Here is a 23,870-nt window from a genome sequence, read left to right as displayed (position 1 = left end):
CGGATACAATAATTGAAGCTAGGATACATTAATATGTAGCTCGGATACATTAAATACTGTCTCGGATACATTAAAAACTAGCTCGAATACATAATATATAGCTCGGATACATTAAATACTGGCTCAGATACATTAATATGTAGCTCGGATACATTAAAAACTAGCTCAGATACATAATATGTAGCTTGGATACATTAAAGAAATAAGGGATTTTGGAGATTATTAAAAGTAAGGGAATAATGGAAATAAGTGAAACAAAATGTGTGTATTTCTGTAATTTGTCCATCATTTTATTATCACTTGTTAGTTCTTAGGACAGATGAAAAAATTGGGCCTAAGACCCAAAAGAAAAATGATTCTCTTATGTTAGATTAGGAGGTACCAATGAATAAATGGGTCAAAGGCCCAAAACAAAATTAGGCCCAAGTGCTGGTGCATGCGAACATAAAAGGGCAAAAAACTTAAGTATACAATTTAAGTACCTTAATTACTACTATATAGCAATAGTTTTCTTTTCTGTCTATATAGCAATAGTTTTTTTTTCAAAACTAGAATTTAGTATTTAAAAAAAAAGGGAAGCGTAGAATTAATCAACCATGATTTTCTTATATTCCCTGATTTTCTCCAATTCTTTTACCTTCCACCATTTACTCAGATTTGTTATATATTTTCTCCCATAAAAAATGGGTTTTTTTAACAAAAATAAAAATCTCCTTCTACTCCCTTCTGATCGACAGTTCAAACTTCAAACATACCAACAATTTTCCAGTTCTAATTCAACACAATGGACGATGGGACGCATCAGGTATTTGTGATAAATCACGATTGAATTAGTGTTTTTCTACGTGATTATTTTAATTATTTTATTTAATATATTTGATTTTTTTTTTTTCATGATCGTTATCTTATAATCTATTATGTTGGGTATATGTTTTTTGTTAAAGCTGAATTAAGGTCGTTTATCAATCACTTTTATAGATTGGATTTGGGTATATTGAGTGGTGTGTTATTTTTTGGTATTAATCCGTTGCTTTAATTTGTAGGGTTTTGTTATTTAGTATAAAATTCATATTGTATGATTCTGCTTTGGTAAATGGTTTGGTGAAACGATGGTTTTGTGGTTTAGTATATAGTAAATTTTATTAATATTTTTGGTAGATTATTAGGTGCACATGGTGTGATGATTTGGTGTAATTGTTATTCTGTATTATGTTTGTATAAACACCATAAGTCATAGTTTTTTTTGTGCGAGTGTTAGCTATTAGGTCGCATAGAAAAATAAGCTTTGATGATTAATATTGGGTAAATAATTTGATGTTAATGATGGTATATTTAAATACATTTATTAAACGTCAGATTCAATGAATTTTTTTTGGTCTAACATTAAGTGTAATGGATCGGTGCACTTGAATATCTTTTAGTCCATACATAAACACCATATTTTGAGAATTTCTTTTTGTATGTGATTTGATGTAATTAGTATCTTTTAGGCCTTACATAAACACCATAATTTGAAAATTTATTTTGGTGTGTGATCTGATGTAATTGGTATCTTTAGACCTTATATAAACACAAACTTTCAAGCTAATATTTTGGTACATCTATTGTTTTTTGGTAAATGATTTGATGAAAATGATGGTGTAGTAAGCTAATTTAGTCATCAACCATTCTGTGTACCAGCATGATTACCATTTTGTATACCAACATGTTTGCCTTTTTGTATACCAACATGTTTGCCTTGCGAAAGCACTTGGGATATTCCATCGCATGTTTTGGAAGAGGTAATGTTACCTCTAATTGCAAGAAAGCAACCAGGCAGACCACCAATTAATGATCGTAAGAAAGGATTCAACAAGAAAAATGCAAGAGAAGTAAAGTCATTTTAGTAAATGTGGTACACTCGAGCATAACAGGAAGACTTGCCCCAAATTTGTGGATCACACTTAACAATAGTGTGTTGTTTTTATTTTATTTTTACTTAAAACATTATGTAGTTGAAACTTTTAGTTATTGGTTTATTGAATGATATAACATTTCCGATTGAGAGTTTTTGAACTTAAGTTGTCTTTTTATGCACAAATTTATATATGTAAATGGTTATGAACTAATTGTAAATTTTAATAAATGAAAACAACTGTTATTTCTATAATATTTGGTGTAGTATTCAAAAGTTATTATCTATTACATGATATTGGTGTAATTATCGTTGTAAGGTTGGTGCATTCATATTATATTTAAAGAAGAACTAAAGGTAAATGATAACAAACCTATTGAAAAGTGATGAACTTATGAGATAAAATAATGGTGAATCCAAAATTAATTTAATATGCTATGTAATTTTTTTTTTTTTGAGAAGCTCAGTAATAACCATTAATTGGTGAGATAAAATAACTAAATTTTATACATGATTATCATGCCCCCAAAAATAGGTACAAAATCTCCCAAAAAAAAGGAAAAACTAAAATAAATAAATAATTAAAATTGAAAATTAAGAGAAAAGACTAGAATTAATAAATAGTATAATTATGGTTGAAAAGTCAAAAAGTAAATAATAACTCTATCAATTTCATAAATTTAGCACATCACTCCCAAAAATAGGAAATAAATCGGATGCTAAAATATACAAAAAAAAATTGAAAATTCATTATATGGGCAAATTTTTTTTATATAAAACGGTATAATTATGATTGAAAAAGCAAAAAGCAAACAATAATTATCAATACCATAAGTTTAGCACATAATCCCCAAAAATAGGAAATAAATCGTATACTAAAATATATATAAAAAACGAAAATTGAAGATATGGGTAAAAAAAATAATATAAAAGAGTAAAATTATGGTTGGAAAACCAAAAAGTAAACAATACTTATCAATCCCATAATTTTAGCACATAACCCCCAAAAAAGGAAATAAATTGAATATTAAATTTATTTATTTTTAAATCGAAAATTAAATATTATGTCATGTTTGTAATTAAAAACTTAGTTTTGTAAATAAAAAGGAGTATATACATATATTGTTAATTAAGATCTTAAATAGTATATTCTTGTAATTTTTCCAACATAAAATCAAACTTGGGCCCAAGACTCTCTCTCTTTATTTTATCTGTTTTCGTATTTGTTTAATTGTTTGTTTGCTAGTTAATTCTAAGGTTTTCCTTAATTCAATTCCCCTAAAGATGAACTAGCCATAGCTGTTAAAATCAAACAAATGTATTTTATTTTATTTTATTGGACTTAAAATATCTAGTACTTAAGTACTATCCTTATACTATCTCCTTTTTCCTTTAAAAGCAATTTTGAATCTTAAGTTGTTATTTCTTCAAACAAAGTATGCTTTTTCCCTTAAAATCGTTTAGCCAAATAGTTAGTTACCGGATAATCGCATGTTAGTGGATGTTCTAGGTGCTTTAAAACCCTTCCTAGAACATTAATATGAACCCTGAACCCCCCTTAACATTTTCATTAGATTTTCTGTTTTTAATCTTTTGAAAAAAATAATTTTCTTAATTTTACTTTAAAAATTAAGTGGCGACTCTAAACCCATTTGTTTTTAAAATAAAACAATCACAAATTCAAGAAAAACAAAAAAGTGAGTACAAACATTGCTAAACGAAGAAGAACCACATATCGGTTAGAGATGGTTCGTAAATTCAAAACCAAGAAAATAAATTAAATGAGAAAATGAGATTTGAATAGAATCAAACTCACATTCACATAATTTGAGTCATTTATAGTACGAGACTTAATGAGCAAAAATAAATTGAATAAAATGAGAAAGTGAATCAATATCCTCTTCGCCGTGTTTATATTCCTCTTGGACGTTAAGTTATTCACTTAATAATTGATTGAATGAAGAAGCACAATTGGGTTTCCCTTTCTGGTTCGAATGCCTCTTTTGGGATGCCAAGATATTCTCCTAAAAAAATGAATTGAAATGATGAAGTGATTGAGGGTATCTCGAGTTTTATAGTCTACTCTTGGAAACTTAGTTATTCCCTTGAAACCTCATTTGTCCAAATTTGACAATTCAAATTTGCTACTTATCAATAAAGACGAGAATGACTTCTAAATTTTAAAGATATGGACTATTCGAATTTTAAATCAACTAGTTCCTGGACACATGTATTGCACGTGAGTCCTTAGTTACTTTTTATAGATCTATTAGAACAATTAAAATTAGGGGTGGACATTCGATAGTTCGGTTCAGTTTCGATTTTTTTATTTCGATTTTTTTGATTTTTTGGTTTTTGAATTTGTCGTACCGAATACCGAATCAGATTAATCCAATTCAATTTGATTTTTTGTGATTCGGTTCAGTTCGATTTATTAGTAGGATGAAATACCTCAAACTAGAAGAAATTGGAATTGAAAATTCGGAATGAAAACCCAAGGGCTAAATGCTAAGTGCATGCTATGGGAGAAAAGGAAACAAAAGTATTAATAATTAAATAATATCTTATATAGGATGTATAGTAGTGCATAAATTTCGGTTAAACCGAAATTCGAAAATTATATTACTAAAAATCAAACAAAAAAATCGAAGTTACAGAAAATATGAATCGAAAAATCAAAAAATTTGGTTGGTTCGATTTTTTATTTTTTTAGTATTAATGCCCAACCCTGATTCAAATTCTATAAAAACATGCGTGTAATATGTAGTAAAATTCCATAATTATAAATTAATCTTTAAGAATACTAGTTTCTGGACACGTGCATTATACGTGTGTGCTGTGTGATTTTCTTATCAATTTGTTAAACTAATTAAAATTGCATATAATAAGTAATAAAATACAATAATTACAAATAATTTTTAAAAAATATGAGGAAAAACACCAAATGATTGGCGTATTTTAATGTTTAAATTTAATTCCTTTTAAGTAGCTAACTGTAAATTTGGAACATCAATTAGTAAATAACAAATTTTCAATAAAGTCACAAATGACTAATTTCAGCTCAATATAGACTTAAGACAATAACAAATTCATAGAAAATTAAATTAAAAAGTCTAATAGCGAAAAAACACACAAAATATAAAGAGAGAGAAAAATACAGAACACACATCCTTCTTAATACCTTAACCATTACAATATAGATGAAAAAAGAAATACATAATTAATACATAATTTTCTGAGTTCTTGTCGACTTCTCTCATATTCAATCAAAATTCAAGAGTCTTCTTCATCGAATCAAACTAAAACATGATTCAACCAGTACAATTATGATATAAGTCTTTCACTACTTAAATTCTCTTTCTTTTGTAATTTGAACATATTGAACGTTCTATACAATAAAATACAAAAGACAAGATCTATCATCAAATTTATTGAATTTATTACACATGCCCACACAGTTAAATCTTTCCTCCATGCTAATTAGTTCAAAGTTGAAAAACTAATAAAATTTTGATCAATTCTAGAAATTTGAATCAAGAAAGATTTTTTTTTTTCTTTTGATAAAATTGAGCAGGACAATAATTAAGAAACAAAAGAGAAAAATTGTTTTTTTTTTTTCAATCATCCTTATGCTTTACTTTAATCACTATTGCATGCATCTCTATGCAAGTTATTGTTAGGGACTGAGGCGTAGTTGTATAATTGTGATATCCAGGTCAGGTCAGCTTGTGTTTTGTTCGATTAATTCAATCGGTACCATCTACCTTCCACCATATTGGATAACCTTACCATCCGAGACTTAGGGAAGAGTTCTTCCAGTATCACCTCTTCTAGGATTCTAACTTTGGTTTCCGAGGTTGTTTCTCCAACTTTTTAACTGCTAAGATAGCAGACTGCAACTTTGGTCCATGGTTTCCTGATGTTTCTTCAATCTTTTGATGAAAAACGATCATGAGTCTGTATACAAATATATTTGAACACTGTAACTAGTAACTACAGATTTTTATTTTTGTGAACTTAAAGTGAGGTGTTCAATGTTTGTGTGATGATGTCATGTGACATAGTTCAGAGAAATAGAAATCAATGGGGCTTCAAGTGCCTGCGATAAGAGCTTGAAGGACTTCTACCCACTCTAACAATGTAATTATGAAAAAGATAAGATAATAACTTCATAAATTTATGAACTGACTTGCGGGTGAGACCAATTACTCAACTAATAGCTAGGATGAACTCAAGCTAACAGTCTCCATGTAATAAACAATAAAAAAGAAGATGAAAAGAAAACAAATATGGATGAGTCCCAAAGGAAGAAAAATCATGTCTTTATTCATAGGATACTAACACTACATAAGCATCACCGATTATGAATGGTAAAGGCTTATATTTGCTTCACCGCAACATGTTAGGCTTGAATCCTGCAATTTTTAAAAAAGAAGACTAAAAGTCAAGATCTTCAACGATGAAGGAAATAGAAAATTCATTGCTATATAAAAATTAATCTTTTGAAGGAAAAAGATCAAGTTAATACCTGGAGGTTACATATCCTTTTTTGTATTTCTTCATTCTCGTAAGAATTTTGTGTTCCAATTCTACATCCATCCTCGAAAACCACACTGGATATCGAATTGACAACATTATGTATATTACGGACAGTCCAATAACAAGTCCACAACCGTAACCCATGAGAACCGCCTGCCAACTTATCATTGATGAATCTCCGTCTTCTTCTTCTTCTTGATCTAGCCCAAATGGAGTTGTTGCTTGTGGTACCCCTTCATCACTGCCACAATCTTTTGAGAGTGGCAATCCACGTAACCCATTATTCCCTTGGTATGAACTATTCTCAAATGTATCAAATTGTTTTCCTTTGGGAATGCATCCAACAAGATGATTGTGAGAGAGATTTAGGACTTCAAGTGATGTGAGGGATGCAAGTTGTTGTGGAATTTCTCCACCGATTTTGTAGGATGAGAGATCCAATGATTCAAGTACAGATAAATGTTGCATTGATGCTGGTATATGACCTTTCAAGTTATTATGAGACAAGTTCAACGTACGAAGTCCAATTAGATCTCCAATAATACTTGGGATAGAACCTTCAAATCTATTCATTGAGAGATCGATAATTATGTCCGTAGTCAAAACTTGAGGAAGTTCAAGATCCAGTCCCTTTGTTGTCACTATCAAAGAATTTGTGTATAAAGTAGAATATGTTTCTGCTACATACTCTGGGGTTCCACTATTCTCACCAATCATTTTCATGGCTTGAAAATTCTCAAAAAGGCTCACAGGTAAATCTCCACTGAATCCATTGGATGAGAGATCTATTACTAGAATTTTAGCAAACAAGTTCTCAGTCCTTGAATCATTTATAGGGCCATGCAGCTTATTTGATCTCAAGTTTAAAATCTGCAAATCAGGTAGGGCTCCCAACCATTTTGGAAATGTGTCATTCAACTCATTATTACCTAAATCAAAGAATTGCAAATATTTGCAATTGATCAAAGATTGTGGGACTTTCCCCTCTAGCTTATTCCCATCCATTTTAATGACTCTGAGTTGGTTCCCATTACTAAAAGTTGTATTAATTGTCCCACTAAGACTGTTGTAGCTTAAATCCAAAACCCAAAGTTCACTCATCTCACCCAAACATTGTGGTATTGTTCCGTCCAAATTACAACTTCCCAAATTTAGCACACCCAAATTCAGATCGCAGATGGCTGAATCAATATGTCCACTGAGATTATTTTGAGAAAGAATAAGATAATATAGTCCCTGCTGGTTTAGGAATGACTTTGGAATAGGACCTTCCAGCTGATTTTGTTTTACAGAAATGGAAAACAATGTTTGGGATTTGAACTCCTGAATCTTTCCACTGAAATGGTTATCACTCAAGTCTAAATCAAATAGTGAAGGGAGGGAGAATATCCAGGATGGTATAGTCCCGTTTAAGTGGTTTGATGACAAGCTGAGTGATTGTAGGTTTTGCAGTCCACTAACGCCCGATGGAATTGGACCAGTTAGGTAATTGGACGAAAAGTCTAACGTTTCAAGTTGTGTCCAGCTTCTGTTAAAGGGTAAGTACTCAAGTTGGAGATCAAAGTTGTTATTTCTAAGTGAGAACTCCCTGAGCTTTCCAAATCTCAAGAACGGAGAAATTGGTCCTTCAAGATGATTATTATGAAGGTCCAAAACCTCTATGTTGGTGAGATTCCATAAAGGATTAAGAATGGGCCCCGAGAGATTGGAAGAACTCATCACTAAGTCAACCAATGAAGTTAGATGGCTAAATGATTCAGGTATCTTACCAGTGAAATTCACACCACTGAGATATAACTCCATGAGTGATGCACTGGTATTCCATTTGGTCGTGGGAAATCTAACTGTGAGCTGGGGATTGTTTGTTAAATCCAGAGATTCTAAGTTGGAAAGGTGGAAAACTATTTTGGGCAATATCCCACGTAACTGTGTGTATGGAAGCCATAGAGTTGTTAAATAAGAAGAGAAATTTAGAGGAAAGGTGGAAGAGATGTTCACAAAGTTAAGGTCGAGCTCTCTTAATTGGGTTAAGTTTTTCAGGAACAATTCAAAATTGTTAGGTCCGAATCTAACCCCATAATCACTCCGGATACGAAGAATCCGTAATTTAGAAAGGTGAGAGATTTCTGCTGGGATTAGACCTGTAAAACTTGTAAGAAGCAAATCAAGATGCGTCAAACTAGAAAACTCACCAAATTTAGGTGAAATGAGCGACCCAGAAAAATCATTATAAGACAAATCAAGCCTTTTGAGATTGGAGAGTTGAAAGAGGCTACTATTGAAATGAAACTTGCCTTGAAGTTTGCTGCAAGTGAGGTTGAGCTCAATCACTTGTCCGGTCATCTCATCACAATGAACTCCATCCCAAGAGCAACAATCTGTGCTCTTGTTCCATGAAAGAGTTTTTGGATATGACTGAATCCATTGGCCTCTTATGCCGATACAATAACCAGAAACATTAGGATCTATTGTAAACATGTGTTTGAATTGTAGAAGAGAAAGAGCTTGATTTTTGGGGCATAAATGAGGTGAGGATGAGGACAAAACAAGTTTAAAGAGAAAGGGATATATCATAAAAAATACAAGGTTTACGTAGCCCATTTCTGCACTAAAATTTTCAAAACGAATTAAGTTGATAAAGAAGAAATCAAGAAATGTTTGATCTGTGTCTATATTCAACAATTTTGATGAGGTATATATAGCATAAATTTAGCAAAGAAATTTATTATACACATTTAATAACACAATTCCAGGAAGGTCACACAATTCAAGTCACATTCTCAAGTCAATTCAAATGAAAATCCCAACACTTGTAATAACACATGCATTTTGTCTTAACAACCAAAGCAGGAACTGTTTCTCTTCTTTTTTTTCCAACTTCTCTCTGGATGCACATGTAAGCATTTCACCTTGTGTTTTCTGGCAAATTCAACTTTTAACAACAAATAAAAATATTACTAATTTGTATCCAAAGAATACTGAAAGTGATGAAGTAGATAAATCTGCAGGTATGAGCTGCATATGATAACTGCGACAGAATACCTTGATGTTATGTCGGTTGGATGTATGAACAAAGTTTCACATTAGAAGTTCATAAGAAAAGAAGATATGAGTCATTTAGGAGGAAACTGTGCAAGTTTTTCCCAAAGCCGACTAAATCACACCATTTTAAGAATTTTGTGCAATTGATGTCGGTCTATTTTCACAATTCGTCTTATTAATTGGTTTGGATTTGCGCTTCTTGTGATTTTAAGGCCTTACTTTCTGTCCCAAGTTGATAATAATAAGTGTCCTTTTATTTAAGTAGTGTCGACTTTTTTAAGCAAAAGAAGGTGTATGTCATGTCTTAATTTAGTTCCCATGATAATAATTAATTCAAGTTCTTCGAAGTATGAAAGCCATTTTTAAATTTTCGAAGTAAATTCAGATGTCAATGTGTTTTACTCTTCTTGAAATTGTACAAAAGAAGTTGAAGTTGAGTCCGAATCTCATTTGAGTTAAAAATATGCCAAGTTATTAAAAATAGCAAAAACTATACAATATGTGCTAATATGTTTAACCATGCATGATTGATTATAAACTGATACGTATGTGAACTAGTATTTGGAATTCGACAATAGCCAGATAAAAATAAATTTACTAGGCACATTTAAATGTTGCTTTGCAGTTTGGAGTAATCAATTCCAAGAAGGTCACCTAGTCATTTTCAATCAATTTTAGACTATTTAGAATTACACATTCATATTCAATGTGTCACACAATATGTAAAGACTATTTAATCTTTCTCAAGTCATTACACTGTAAGTCAAATCACATTCTCTAGTCAATTCAAGAAAGATTCAAATGAAAGTCCCAATATTTGTAATAACACATGTATTTGTTCTGATATAATAATGACTTGCAAGATTATTGCAAAAATATGTAGGTGCAAATATGTACACAATACAGACAAATTAAAAATTTGTTATAGTTGTGCAAGTTTATTATGATTTATGACCTATAGTTTATCTTATTTTAACCTATTAAACTTTAAGAAATTAACATAAATAATTGTCCATTAAAAAATTTAAAGACAAATGTATAATATATGTATATTGATGAGAGGTTATGAATATTTTTTGTCTGTGTGACTTCCCTAAACGCTTGAGCAACCACAAACAATAACCTATTTATGGATTCAACTTATTTTGATCTATTCAAATACACTCCAAATCGTCTTGTCACACTAAGTTTAAAAAATCATATTAATTCTCTACTCAGTGAGTTTACTAGGAGTTTATCTTAGTATAGTTAAGGTGTGTCTGAGATTTCAATAATAGTTTAGGCGTACTTGTGTCTTATCCCTTTTTTATTTGTTATTGGAGTTACTATGAAGTACTATTGACTTTTCATTGAAACTATATGCAACCAAGGTTTTCTTGTTCATATGTCAGGGCTGGTAAGGTTTTGCGCGTTGTATCGAATTAAACCACATGCTCCACCGGTTGTGCACTCCCCGTCAATTCCTTTGAGTTTCGGTCTTGCGACCGTACTCCCTAGGTGGAGTGTTTCACGCGTTAGCTGGGCCTCTGATCCGCATATACCAAGGATGAATACTCATCGTTTACGGCATGGACTACCAGGATATCTAATCATGTTTGCTTCTCATGCTTTCGCACCTCAGCGTCGGCAGGGACTCTGTTGAAGATCGAAGCTTCAAAATTTGAAAATTAAATTTCTTAATAAGTTTTGTATATTAATGTCTATTGAAAACACCTATGATGGATTGGGTCCTCTATAGAAAAAATTTAAGTCCCCAAAACTAATTAAACGCTAAATAAGTTCTAGCCTAGTACTAACCTATTCTCCCCATATTCAATCAATTCCTCCATTGATGATGAATTTCAATTTCTTCTAAATAACTTCTTGTAACCATTTATCCCAGGGAAGGTTATGAATTTCATTCTGTACATAGCAAGTATTTTCGTCGTCATCATTTGTATCTTTGAATGAAATTTAACACCCCTCAATTCTAATTTAGTTGTTATATATATTAAACTATTTATTTTCAATTGCTTGTCCATTTAAAAAATCAAGAAAAAAATTATTGTTCTTTTTAAATTTTATCCTTAACACATAAATAAACTTAAAAGATTAACAAGAGGTATATTAACTAAATTAAACTCCATTAAAATTTTTTGAATACATCTAATTATGTGTACAAATGACTAATTCCAACTAGAAGAAAACATTTAATAACTATATAAATACCTTGTATTTTTTTTTTTAATGCTAGAATCAATGTGTAATTTGTCTTCCAGACAGAGTAGATTACACGGATAACTATTGCACAGATTGGACATTTACGAGTTCGCCAGATTCGTCTGATTGTTTTGTAATTGGGTTTAAGTTTGCTGGCTCTCCCATTGCCTTCTACATCACTAAAGTGGGAGAATCTGTTTGGCAGTATCACAATGGTTGAATATTCAGTCTTGATGGAAAGGGTTTGTTTGTAAGTAGCAGGTCTGGATATTTGAAAGATGGATTTGAAAATAAAAAAATTTCCAATGTAAATTATCTTCGCATGGGAGAGCATGTATCTAGGGATTGATGATCATATCTTTTGATCTGATCAGGTTGCTTTAGTATGAATTAGTCATTCCTATAGTTTTTCTATTAATAGTTTGAAAATTTTACTAGAAAGTTGTGAAATAAGTCTGTCATAATGATTCTTCTTTTTTTTTTTAATTAAATAGAAATCAAGTTTTAGTACAACAATTTTTCCTGTACATTTTTAATTACATATCATGTTCAAAACACTACAGAAAACTCAGAGGAACTACCACCCATTGACCTATCCACCTACAAGACAACACTTATATGGCTAAAAGTTGAAATCCCCTTTCCCACATGACCATTTTCTTGGACCATTTGAACTTATCTCAGCACTAGATTAGTTTCTATAGAAGTGTTATTGTAAATATGTTTTGTTGTAGAATAATTTATCAAAATTTAGTTTTTTATTCATTTTATGTGGTAATAGAAGGCTTAATGGGCAAGAGCTCACATATATAGACCAGATTGAAAATTTTCTCATCAGGCATTTGAAATTTGAACTGCCAACTATTATCGGGCAAGAGCATTTATAGTTAATACACATTTTTAGGATCGTTATTCAATTAAATAGATAATTTTTTGTAAGTGGAATTGGTTCAAACATAGTATTATTATTTATTTATTTTTGTTTTTATTTTTTACTTTTTTCCCAATAAGTTCTTATGTACCTTGTCATTATTTTGAGTGTTTTTTTAACTCTTGTTCAACGTTTTGGATTTAATAATAGTTCAAATATATTTTACTAAAATGGATCAAAATTATTAAAAATTTTGCCACTAATCTATTGATATTTCTTCTTCCTCTCTCTTTCCTACACATACACACTCTCCTTCACATTTTATTCTTTGAAATTTTTTATTTTATTAGCTGATTTGTTTTTTTTTATGAAGCTGACTATTGTAGCGATGTTGATGGCGGTAATTAACTAATGTGTTTGCTTTACATGTTCGAAGTGAAACAAATTGTCTCATATGTATATATAGCTGAGTGATTGGTAATGCCTCCTATTTTGGGAGAAATCTACATATTATGTGGGATAATGCAAAAGTATTCCTAGACTATGAACGAAATTCCTGAGACACACCTTAACAAAACTAAGGTCCTATTACCCCCACACAAACAATCCATTTTTTTTGTAATTTTATACACCTTTTTGACTTACATGGCATCCAAACATCTCTCACATGCCTCAACTACGTGGAGTCACGGAGTGTGTCACATAGGTATGTAAAATTACAAAAAAAATGAATTCAGGGGTAATAGAACCTTAGTTTAGTTAAGGTGTGACTTTGAGATTTCGATAACAATCTAGGGGTACTTGTGTCATATCCCTTTTTTCTTTGATATTGGAGTTACGTACTATGAAGTGCTATTGACATTTCATTGAAACTATATGCAGTCATTGCTGAAGGTTGAAGCTTCAAAATTTGAAAATCGAATTTCCGTTAATAAGTTTTGTTTATTAATGTCTACTTAAAACACCTATGATAGCTTGGATCCTCAATAGAAGATTGAAGCTTCAAAATTTGAAATCGAATTTCCGTAAATAAGTTTAGTTTATTAATGTATATTGAAAACACCTATGGTAGCTTGGATCCTCAATAGAAAAACTTTAAAGTCCCCAAAATTAATTAAACGCTAAATAAGTTCTAGCCTAGTACTAACCTATAGTAGAGAAAATCTCCACATATTATTATTGTTGTTCTTATTATTCTTATCATCATCATCATTATTATTATACTCCAAATGATTTTTTTCTTAATGATTATGGAAAATAGTATTAAAATTTTGAATTCATCTAATTATGTGTACAAATATACATTAGGGATAAATGACTAATTCCAACCGGAAGAAAACATTTAATAACTATACAGAGACCTTGTGTCCTGCTTTGCCATTTATTTACAAAATTTGTATAAATATGTATGCACTGTATAAATATTTACTTTATATTAATATGCAAAATATATACACAGTGTGTAGATATATTTTACTTATTGTTAAGAGGCATTGATAATTAGAAAAAACATTGCTAACTAATGAAAAAATAAACAACAACAGAAAGAGATGATTAATCACTCTCTTATTCGATCCAAATGCATGACCTTGGCTGAACTAAGTTAAAAATATTGGAACTTGAGTAAGCTTTGATGGCAGAGTAATCGAAAGAGTAATATTTGCGATTGACCAAACAATAGAAAACGCCCTTGTTGTCGTGAAACATTGGCAAATATATCTTGTTTCCTAGCCCCTGGGCAACATAAGTTCTCAAGTACGATCCTCCAAAGCTCACAAATAATGTTTTATTATTTTCCAAACTTGTTATCTTTTCCCTCTCCAACACTTCTTCATTCAATTTGTATCTCCAAACCTCTACATCCCCTTCGTCACGACTTAAAAACACAACTGCCATTCCTCCATTATCGACATCTTCTACCATGTATGCCTTTCGAATTGATCTTTGTTTTGAACGCGAAAAGTGTTTCCCATAAAATTTCCATTTAGGTCTCTGTGCAGCTGAGTTTTCCTTGATGCTTAATGTTCCCAAATTACCTTTATCTCCCAGTACGCAGATAATATTGTTTTTGAAAAATAACGGATTATTGCACCCCGTGGCCTGAAATTTTGCTCGATGATTCCTGAAGAAGTGATATGTCCATTCAATATCTCCAACTTTGATAATGTATACATCTGGGACATAGCCACCGGTTTCAAAACCAACAACAAAACAATCTGATGATGATGAGTCCGGAAGACACGAAAATGTCCAAGCAGAGCAACTATTTTCATTCTCATCTAGTTGATCAGGGAGTTCAATTATGTCATTGCTAATAGTATTGAAAAAGAACATGCCGCGGGTGCCATGACTCATGAGCAACCAATTAGCCTTTGAGCTACGAATTCGGGCACCCCTAAATTTTGGAATATCGGCTTTCTGAGTAGTTACGACATTGTACACTGGATCAAAGAATTCTACCATGCCTGTTTCTTTTTGCAGCGTCATCAAACAAGGCGATGGTGTATATGATTGTGGACACGGAGGAGACGTTAGGGGTGCATAGCGCCAATGTTTACAAACGGCACGAAAAACAAAGTAATCAGCAGCAACAAGACGTAATGATATTAATCCGAGTATGTCTAATGGAATACCTGACCACAATTTATCATAATCTGCCACCTCCATTATTATTCAAAATTTTGCTTTGAACTTGAGAGATTAAATTACTAATTGAATTGGAAAAAAGGATTTGTTATTACCCAATTTAAATAGAACAAGAATAAGTAACGTGTATTAACTGTCTTTTTACCTTACTTATTTGAATCGGAAATCCCAATTATTTTATTTATTTATGGAAAATCTCAATTATTTATTAGAAAGGAAAGGAAAGGAAAACAAATTTGCTTGTCCTAGAGCTACTTTAATTCCTTTTCTTTATCGTATTTGAACTCATTATTATTTTTATATTTAATTCGAACTTATTCTTTTAACTACACATGTTGGAGGAGATGAAGGTGGAAGAGAAGAAGAACGATGGACCACCCCTTTCTTCACAACCATATCCTTGGCTTGTTATATGTCCATTACGAAAAAAACCACAAACTTTTTTCAGCATATCAGAAGATCGATCTTATAAAAGAAGTATACATGAGTTTTGTAACGCAATAATACGTGCTTCTGCTCAAGAGTGGCTCGTGTTAGAAGACTTTGACTCTATTGATTGTTACCTTTGGAGTCCTATTTCAAACGACAAAATTCAGCTCCCACCACTCCCTAATAACGACAAACTTTTGTGTCTCTTGTCTGCACCACCCAATGATCCTCGATGTCGTGTTCTCTTCCTTATTCATGAGACTACTCCTGATGATGATGATGACGATGAGAATACCGATGATAACACAGACAATAAGAATTCCAATGATGACACAGATCCCGATGATGATGACACAGATACCGATGATGATGACATAGACAATGAGGATTCCGATGATGGTGCAAACGATGATGAGTATGCCGATGATGAAGACACCAATGATGACACAAATCCTGATGATGATAACACGGATTCTAATGATGATGACATAGACAATGACAATCCCGATGATGATGTTGTTGCAAACAATGACAATGATGATGATGATGATGAGAATACGCCTCCGCCTGCACTTTACTTGTGCAAGCCTGGTTATGATCAAGAATTTCATAAACAAGATCTGAAATCAATTATTGGAGTTGACCTTTTTTTGGGATGGACAGTATTCAAGGGAGATTTTTATGTATTAACATGGCAGACACCACACATTCTACTCCGTTTAGATGTAGATGATTCATCAGGAACAATATCAGCTACACCAATGACTAACCAACCTCCATATGATCACTTCACAGAACTCTTAGACATGCCATACTCTAGGAGTTACCTCTTTCAATCATCATCTCATGATGACGAGAAAGAGGTTGAACTGTTATATGTTCACATATTGTTATATGGAAGGACCCATGTTGATGTATACAAAATTACAGTATTTCGGTTTGATTTTGTAAAAGCAGTGTGGGAGGAGGTGAAAAGTATTGGTGAAACGGCAATTTTCTTAGATAATTCTTATGGTGGAACAACATGTTGTACAAGAGGCACTCATATTAAAAAAGAATCCATCTACTTCACTGAGGGCCATTATCTCTATAGTTTCAATTTGGAAACACAGAGCATATCAGTATCCCTTCCTTGCCCAGAGATGTCGGTGAAGAATCCGCGCTCCTACTGGTTAACGCTCTTGGCCACGTAAGATGAAAGTCTCACGCACAATTTCGAATGAGAGAATTTTATTTATCTTTCAAATGTCTATATATTTGCAATAAGATGTGAAAGTCCTCTTTGTTAGTTTAAATTTTATCTGAGGCATTTAGGAGGAAACTGTGCAAGTTTTTCCCAAAGCCGACTAAATCACACCATGTTAAGAATTTTGTGCTATTGATGTCTGCCTATTTTCACAATTCGTCTTATTAATTGGTTTGGATTTGCACTTGTGATTTTAAGGTCTTACTTTCTGTCCCAAGTTGATAATTAGTGTCCTTTTATTTAAGTAGTGTCGACTTTTTTAAGCAAAAGAAGGTGTATGCCATGTCTTAATTTAGTTCCCATGATCAAGTTCTTCGAAGTATGAAAGCCATTTTTAAATTTTCGAAGTAAATTCAGATGTCAATATGTTTTACTCTTCTTGAAATTGTACTGAAGAAGTTGAAGTTGAGTCCGAATCTCCTTTGAGTTAAAAATATGCCAAGTTATTAAAAATAGCAAAAACTATACAATATGTGCTAATATGTTTAACCATGCATAATTGATTATAAACTGATACGTATGTGAAGTAGTATTTGGAATTTGGATAGCCAGATAAAAATAAATTTACTAGGCGCATTTAAGTGTTGCTTTCGAGTAATCAATTCCAGGAAGGTCACCTAGTCATTTTCAGACAATTTTAGACTATTTAAAATTACACATTCACATTCAATGTGTCACACAATATGTAAAGACTATTTAATCTTTCTCAAGTCATTGCACTGTAAGTCAAATCACATTCTCAAGTCAATTCAAGAAAGATTTAAATGAAAGTCCCAATACTTGTAATAACACATGTATTTGTTCTGATACACATGAAATTATGCTGAGCTTATTTGTCAACTTTGGGAATTAATTTGCTGTATCCAGGGAATACTGAAAGTGAACAAGATAGTAAATTCTTTTAATTACTTTTCCATATTCATATTTCCACAATTTTGGAACTGGAGGAAGTGATGAAGCGGAGTGTTGTTTTGGTGATAAATCTGCAGGTATGAGCTGCATATGATAACCGTAACGGAATACCTCATGTTATGTTGGTTGGGTATATGAACAATGTCTCGCATTAGAAGTTAATAAGAAAAAGAAGATGTGTATAAAGTGAAGTGATACTCTTAATGATTGGAGACATTTGGAAGAAAATTGTGCACGTTTTGCCCAAAGACAACGATATCACACTATTTTAAGAGTTTCTTCATTAAGAATTTTGTGCAATTGATGTCGGTTTATTTTAACAATGTCTTGTAAGTAGGTTTAGATCTGCAGTTCTGGTGACCACCCCTATTTTTGGGTGGTCTTTAATTATTATCCCTCAATCGATGGACTTTAATTTTTACCCCTGCTTATCATTTAATGGAAGTTTGTGGGTCAAAGTACCCTTAACTATGACCTAGTTTCGAGTACTTTTTCCTTTGTCCGGCATAAGTTGTGTAGTATCTAATTCGCAAGGCAAAAGTTTAGATAACATAGGTTTTGTAGGAATAAGTTATGCCTTGCGTATTCTGTTTCAAAAGGAGCTCAGTTCAATAAGAAAATATTATGTTGGAAAATTAGAAACTAATACTTCAACATGTTGCATAAGCAAGAAGCTTGTTATTATCTGAAAAGAAGAAGAAATCATCATCAATTTGATTCGAGCTCTGCTATTAGTGTCCTAAATATTATCCTTATAGTACGAGGCTTTGCATGTATTTTTAACCATTTGCTGTAACACAGGTATTTGATGCGATGGAGAAGGTTTGCACATGGAATGCTATGACTTCTTCCAGCTTGTGCGTGTGCCAAGCTTGTCGATTTCGGGTTCTAATTGTTTGAAGCAATGTCACATGAATTCGGACTTGCAGCTAAAATGAAGCATTATGGTTTTGTGGTTGATCTACTACAGGAAGCTTATGACTTCATAAAGAAGATGCCTTTATTTTGAAGCTGATGCTATTGTCTTGGTGCTTGTAGACTTGGTGGAGCAATTGAGTTGGGAAATGAAGTAGAACAATTATTGCTTGAGTCGCAACAGAATCATTCTGGGCGTTATGTGCAACTCTCAAGCATTTATGTTGGCGCAGAGAGGTGAGAAATAGCAATGTTATATCCTGGAATACACAAGGTTCCAGCCCACAGTTTTATTTCGTAGAGTTGATAACTGCAGCAGCTTTTATTTGTAAATTTTTGATGAGCTAACTCTGTAACTACACAACTCTGCCATGTGCATCGTGATTCTTTTGATAATCGAGAAATCCCCAAGGGCTGGTGGCACACATTTCAGCTGTGATGAAGTCATGACTCATCAAATTAAGCGGTTCTGCTGGATTTCTTCTTAAATGTGATATCTGGTTTCACCACTGCTAGGATTTAAACCTTAGTATTCAAGGTTACGTTGTTTCTCCAACCTTTTAACGGCTACACCAACTCAATTGTATTCAAGTTATTATATATTGATCAATATCGAGGAATACTTTTTCTATTTCAAAGTACGAGAATTTGGAATTGTTTTAGCATTTTTAAGGCAGCCTATTTTTAATGTGCTTTCTATTGTTATTCCAGTTTTCTAGCAAATCGTCTCATGTATTCTACAGTTATTCCAGTTTCCCTTTTGACCCCTTTTCATTCTATGAAATTCTATGGTTTTTCCTCGCAATAGAATATGCTAAATTTGTAACAAACATTTTATGAAACAAAACACAAACACTTTATGAAACATCACAAACTATGAAATTAAAAGCTTTTATCCTCATCCCAGCAATGCAGTGGACTTGAATCCTGCAAATTTCAAAAATGAAGAATTAAAGTTAAAAAGCTTCAAAGATGAAGGAGGTAAAAAATTGATGGATATAAATTAAGGAGGTTACATACTAATGTCTTTTCTTTTGCTTTTTCATTCTCGTAAGAATTTTGTGTTCCAATTCTACATCCATCCTTGAAAACCATGCTGGATATTGAGTTGACAACATTATGTATATTATGGACAATCCAACAACAAGTCCACAACCGTAACCCATGAGAACCGCCTGCCAACTTATTATTGCTGAATCTCCTTCTTCTCCTTCATCTAGCCCAACTTGAGTTGTCGCTTGTGGTACCCCTTCATCACCACCACAATCTTTTGAGAGTGGCAATCCACGTAACCCATCATTCCCTTGGTATGAACTATTCTCAAACGTATCAAATTGTTTTCCTTTGGGGATGCATCCGACAAGATAATTGTGAGATAGATTTAAGACTTCAAGTGATGTGAGGGATGCAAGTTGTTGTGGAATTTCTCCGCTGATTTTGTTGGATGAGAGATCCAATGATTCAAGTACAGATAACTGGTGCAGTGATGATGGTATAATACCTTCCAAGTGATTATGCGATAAGTTCAACGTGCGAAGCCCAATGAGATCTCCAATAATGCTTGGGATATGACCTTCAAATCTATTCCTTGAGAGATCGATAATCATGTCTGTAGTCAAAACTCGAGGAAGCTCAAGCTCCAGTCCCTTTGTTGTCACTATCAAGGAATTTGTGTAATAATAAGAATTTATATCTGCTACATACTCTCGGGTTCCTCTGTTCTCACTAGTTATTTTCATGGCTTCAAATTTCTCAAAAAGGCTCATTGGTAAATCTCCACTAAATCCATTGGAAGAGAGATCTATGACTCGAATTTGAGCAAACAATTTGTCAGTCCTAGAATCTTTTATAGGGCCATAGAATTTATTTGATCTCAAGTTCAAAATCTGCAACTCAGGTAGGGCTCCCAACCATTTAGGAAATGTGTCATTCAACTCATTGTTACCTAAATCAACAACTTCCAAATATTTGCAATTGATCAAAGATTGTGGAACTTTCCCCTCTAGCTTATTCCCGTCAAATTTAATGATTCTAAGATCGTTTCCAACACTTAAAGTTGTATTAATTATCCCGCTAAGACTATTGTTGCTTAAATCCAAAGCCCAAAGTCCACTCATCTCACCCAAACATAGTGGGATTGTTCCCTCCAAATTATTGCTGCCCAAATCTAGCACTCGTAGTGTTTTCAGATTGCATATGGTTGAAGCAATCTGTCCACTGAGATTATTGTGTGAAAAGAGAAGATAATGTAGATCACGCTGGTTTAGGAGTGACTTTGGAATAGGACCTTGCAGCTGATTTTGCTTTAGAGAAACTCGACTCAATGTTTTAGATTTGAACTCCTGAATGTTTCCACTGAAATGGTTATCACTCAACTCTAAACCAGTTAGTGAAGGGAGGGAGAATATCCAGGATGGTATAGTCCCATTCAAGTGGTTTGATGACAATAAGAGTGATTGTAGGTTTTGCATACCACTTACATTAGAAGGAATGGGACCTGTTAGGGAATTGAATGAAAAATCTAAGAATTGAAGTTGCGTCAAGCTTCTGTTAAAGGATAAGAACTCAAGTTGGCCATCCAAGTTGTTATTTCCAAGTGATAACCGACTGAGCTTTCCAAATCTAAAGAGATCAGAAATTGGTCCTTCAAGATGGTTATCAAGAAGGACCAAATCCTCTATGTTGGTGAGATTCCATAGAGGTTTAGGAATAGAGCCTGAGAGATTACAAGAAAACAAATCTAATATACGCAGTGAAGTTAGATGACCAAATGATTCAGGTATCCTACCAGTAGCATTCACACCACTGAGATATAACTCCATGAGTGATGCACTGCTATTCCATTTGGTTGTGGGAAACTTAACAGTGAGCTGGGGATTGTATGATAAATCAAGAGATTCCAAGCTGGAAAGGTGGAAAACTCTTTTGGGCAATACCCCGTATAACTGTGTTAATGGAAGCTGTAGAGCTGTTAAATAAGAAGAGAAATTCAGAGGAATGGTGGAAGAGATGTTCACACCGTAAAAGTAAAGCTCTCTTAATTGGGTCAAGTTCTTAAGGAGCGGTTCAAAATTTTGAGGTCCGAATCTTAATACACTATTACTCTGGATACTAAGAACGTGTAATTTAGAAAGATGAGAGATTTCTGCTGGTATTAGACCTGTAAAACTTGAATACGACAAATCAAGATGAGTCAAACTAGAAAGCTCACCAAATTTAGGTGAAATGAGTGATTTAGAAAAATCATTATAAGACAAATTAAGCCTTTTGAGATTGGAGAGTTGAAAGAGGCTACTGTTGGAGTGAAACTTGCCTTGAAGTCGGCTGCAATTGAGGTTGAGCTCAATCACTTGTCCTGTCGTCTCGTCACAATAAACTCCATCCCATGAACAACAATCTGAGTTCTTGTTCCACGAAAGAGTTTTGGGATATGACTGAACCCCTTCAAAAGAATAAGCATAAGGATCTATTGTAAACATGTTCTTGAATTGTAGAAGAGAAAGAGCTTGCTCTTTGGGGCACAAATGAGATAAGGATGAGCAAAAAGCAAGTTGGCAGAGGAAGGAAAATAGTATAAAAAATAGTACAAGTTTTACGTAATCCATTTCTGCACTAAAATGTTCAAAACTAAATAAGTTGGTTGAGAGAAATCAATAAATCTTTGATTTGTTACTCTATTTAATAATTTTGATGAGGTATATATAGCACAAATCAAGCAAAGAAATTTACTAGGAAAAAAGGGAAAATATATTCATCAACTTTGCGATTTAGATCGGATATACCCCTCATTAAAAACGTGGTGCATATATACCCAGTCATTTAACAAATGTTGTATATAGGTCCTCGTCGTCTAACAAATGATACATATTTATCATTTTCGTTAACAGATTGAATTAAAAAAAACAACCTAAAACTGGTTTTTTAATTTCAAAATTTTCATGTTGCCTTGATAAAAAAAATAATCCTAAAATTGGTATTGATTGGTGTATAGATCTTGACAACAACATTTCAGGTTGAAAATTCTTTAATTTTTTGATTGGTTACTTGGTGTGCAGACCTTGACTTAAAGGTACAGATTCACAAAAGTTTTGATTAGTTAGGATAAGTGCATTGCTTGGTGTATAGACCTTGAAAACAATATTTCATATAGTAAAAAAAAAATCCATGTTTTATTGGTTAGGATAACAATATCAAGCTCAATTAAGGTTACCAATATGAATTGGCTTTAAATAATGTGATGGTTTAATATCTACAAAATATGTACATACGTATTTAATCAAAGTTTAACGAACACTTGATAAAACATCACAAACCACGAAAGGCAAAATGCTTTTATTTTCTTCTCTTGAAATCTGCAATTTTCAAAATATGAAGAATTAAGTAAAATATTTGACGTAATAAAAACTTGTAATTAAATTAATGAGAAGAATTTTAAGTCAATGCACAAGTCATTGCACAAGAATCTAAATGTAATGATACAAAAACTCTATCACATACTAGTAATCTTATTCATCAAATAGTACTAGATCTAACTAGTATGCAGGGCTACGAAACGCGAAATAATGCACCTTTAGAATGTTAACTTTAATAATTGGGAACAATTATTTAATCAATCTAAATTAGGAAAAGTCGTAAGTATCCTTTGAACTATGACCGAAATTTCAGGAGCACAGTTTTTATTTACGGGGTCTTATTACCCCCCCCCCCCCCCCCCACCCCAAACTTTTTGCCCTCTATATTTATTTGCACCTTACGTGTTGACACGGAGCCATAACTCATTTCAATTAGTTGCAGTGATATACACACAACACCACGTGTATATATGTTTCTTTTTTTTAAAAAAATGTTCGTTCTATTTTCTTTTCATGATATTTAAAATAAGTTAATACACATAATATTTTTTTATTTCTTTAACAATAACATATTTACCCCTTTCTTTAACATATATATTTACTTAGTTGAAAAAAAATATAATATTGGTTATTTTAAATTTAAAAAATATCATGTGGCTTTCAATAATTATCTCGCCTCTTTTTATACCTCTACACTCTACCCAAATGAATAAAAAAAACTCAATTCCTTTTCTACTCAGTCATAAAATGAGTTTGAATCGGGTCTAAATAGATGAAGAATTGAGTTTAAAAAATTGGATTGGGTCTGGGTGCGTAAAAATGAAT

General features: G+C 32.5%; 3 protein-coding genes across 3 annotated transcripts; all 3 read right to left on the bottom strand.

Moving 5' to 3' along the window:
* Positions 1-5,724: 5,724 nt before the first annotated feature.
* LOC125812526 (receptor-like protein Cf-9 homolog) lies at positions 5,725-9,034 on the bottom strand. Its single transcript, XM_049491998.1, has 2 exons — positions 6,423-9,034; positions 5,725-5,851 (listed from the first exon to the last, which is right to left on the bottom strand). Exons 1-2 carry the CDS (start codon positions 9,032-9,034, stop codon positions 5,725-5,727), a joined length of 2,739 nt encoding a protein of 912 aa, XP_049347955.1.
* Positions 9,035-14,111: 5,077 nt separating this feature from the next.
* Positions 14,112-15,212, bottom strand: LOC125812525 (F-box protein At4g00893-like). The gene has a single exon (XM_049491997.1). It carries the CDS (start codon positions 15,210-15,212, stop codon positions 14,112-14,114), a length of 1,101 nt encoding a protein of 366 aa, XP_049347954.1.
* Positions 15,213-19,712: 4,500 nt separating this feature from the next.
* On the bottom strand, positions 19,713-22,298 carry LOC125812475 (receptor-like protein Cf-9). The gene has a single exon (XM_049491957.1). The coding sequence runs from the start codon at positions 22,296-22,298 to the stop codon at positions 19,713-19,715; it is 2,586 nt and encodes an 861-aa protein (XP_049347914.1).
* Between the last annotated feature and the right edge of the window lie 1,572 nt (positions 22,299-23,870).

The sequence above is a fragment of the Solanum verrucosum genome, unplaced genomic scaffold, assembly GCF_900185275.1.
Source record: "Solanum verrucosum unplaced genomic scaffold, falcon-dt-bn FXZP01000120.1, whole genome shotgun sequence".
Classification (NCBI taxonomy): domain Eukaryota; kingdom Viridiplantae; phylum Streptophyta; class Magnoliopsida; order Solanales; family Solanaceae; genus Solanum; species Solanum verrucosum.
This window is presented reverse-complemented; position numbering and strand designations above follow the sequence as displayed.

Coding starts and splice junctions, on each gene's coding strand:
- LOC125812526 (XM_049491998.1), bottom strand. CDS start 9,034: ATGGGCTACGTAAACCTTGTATTTTTTATGATATATCCCTTTCTCTTT. Junction 5,852..6,422: donor AAAGGATATGTAACCTCCAG/GTATTAACTTGA, acceptor ATTTGTATACAG/ACTCATGATCGTTTTTCATC.
- LOC125812525 (XM_049491997.1), bottom strand. CDS start 15,212: ATGGAGGTGGCAGATTATGATAAATTGTGGTCAGGTATTCCATTAGAC.
- LOC125812475 (XM_049491957.1), bottom strand. CDS start 22,298: ATGGATTACGTAAAACTTGTACTATTTTTTATACTATTTTCCTTCCTC.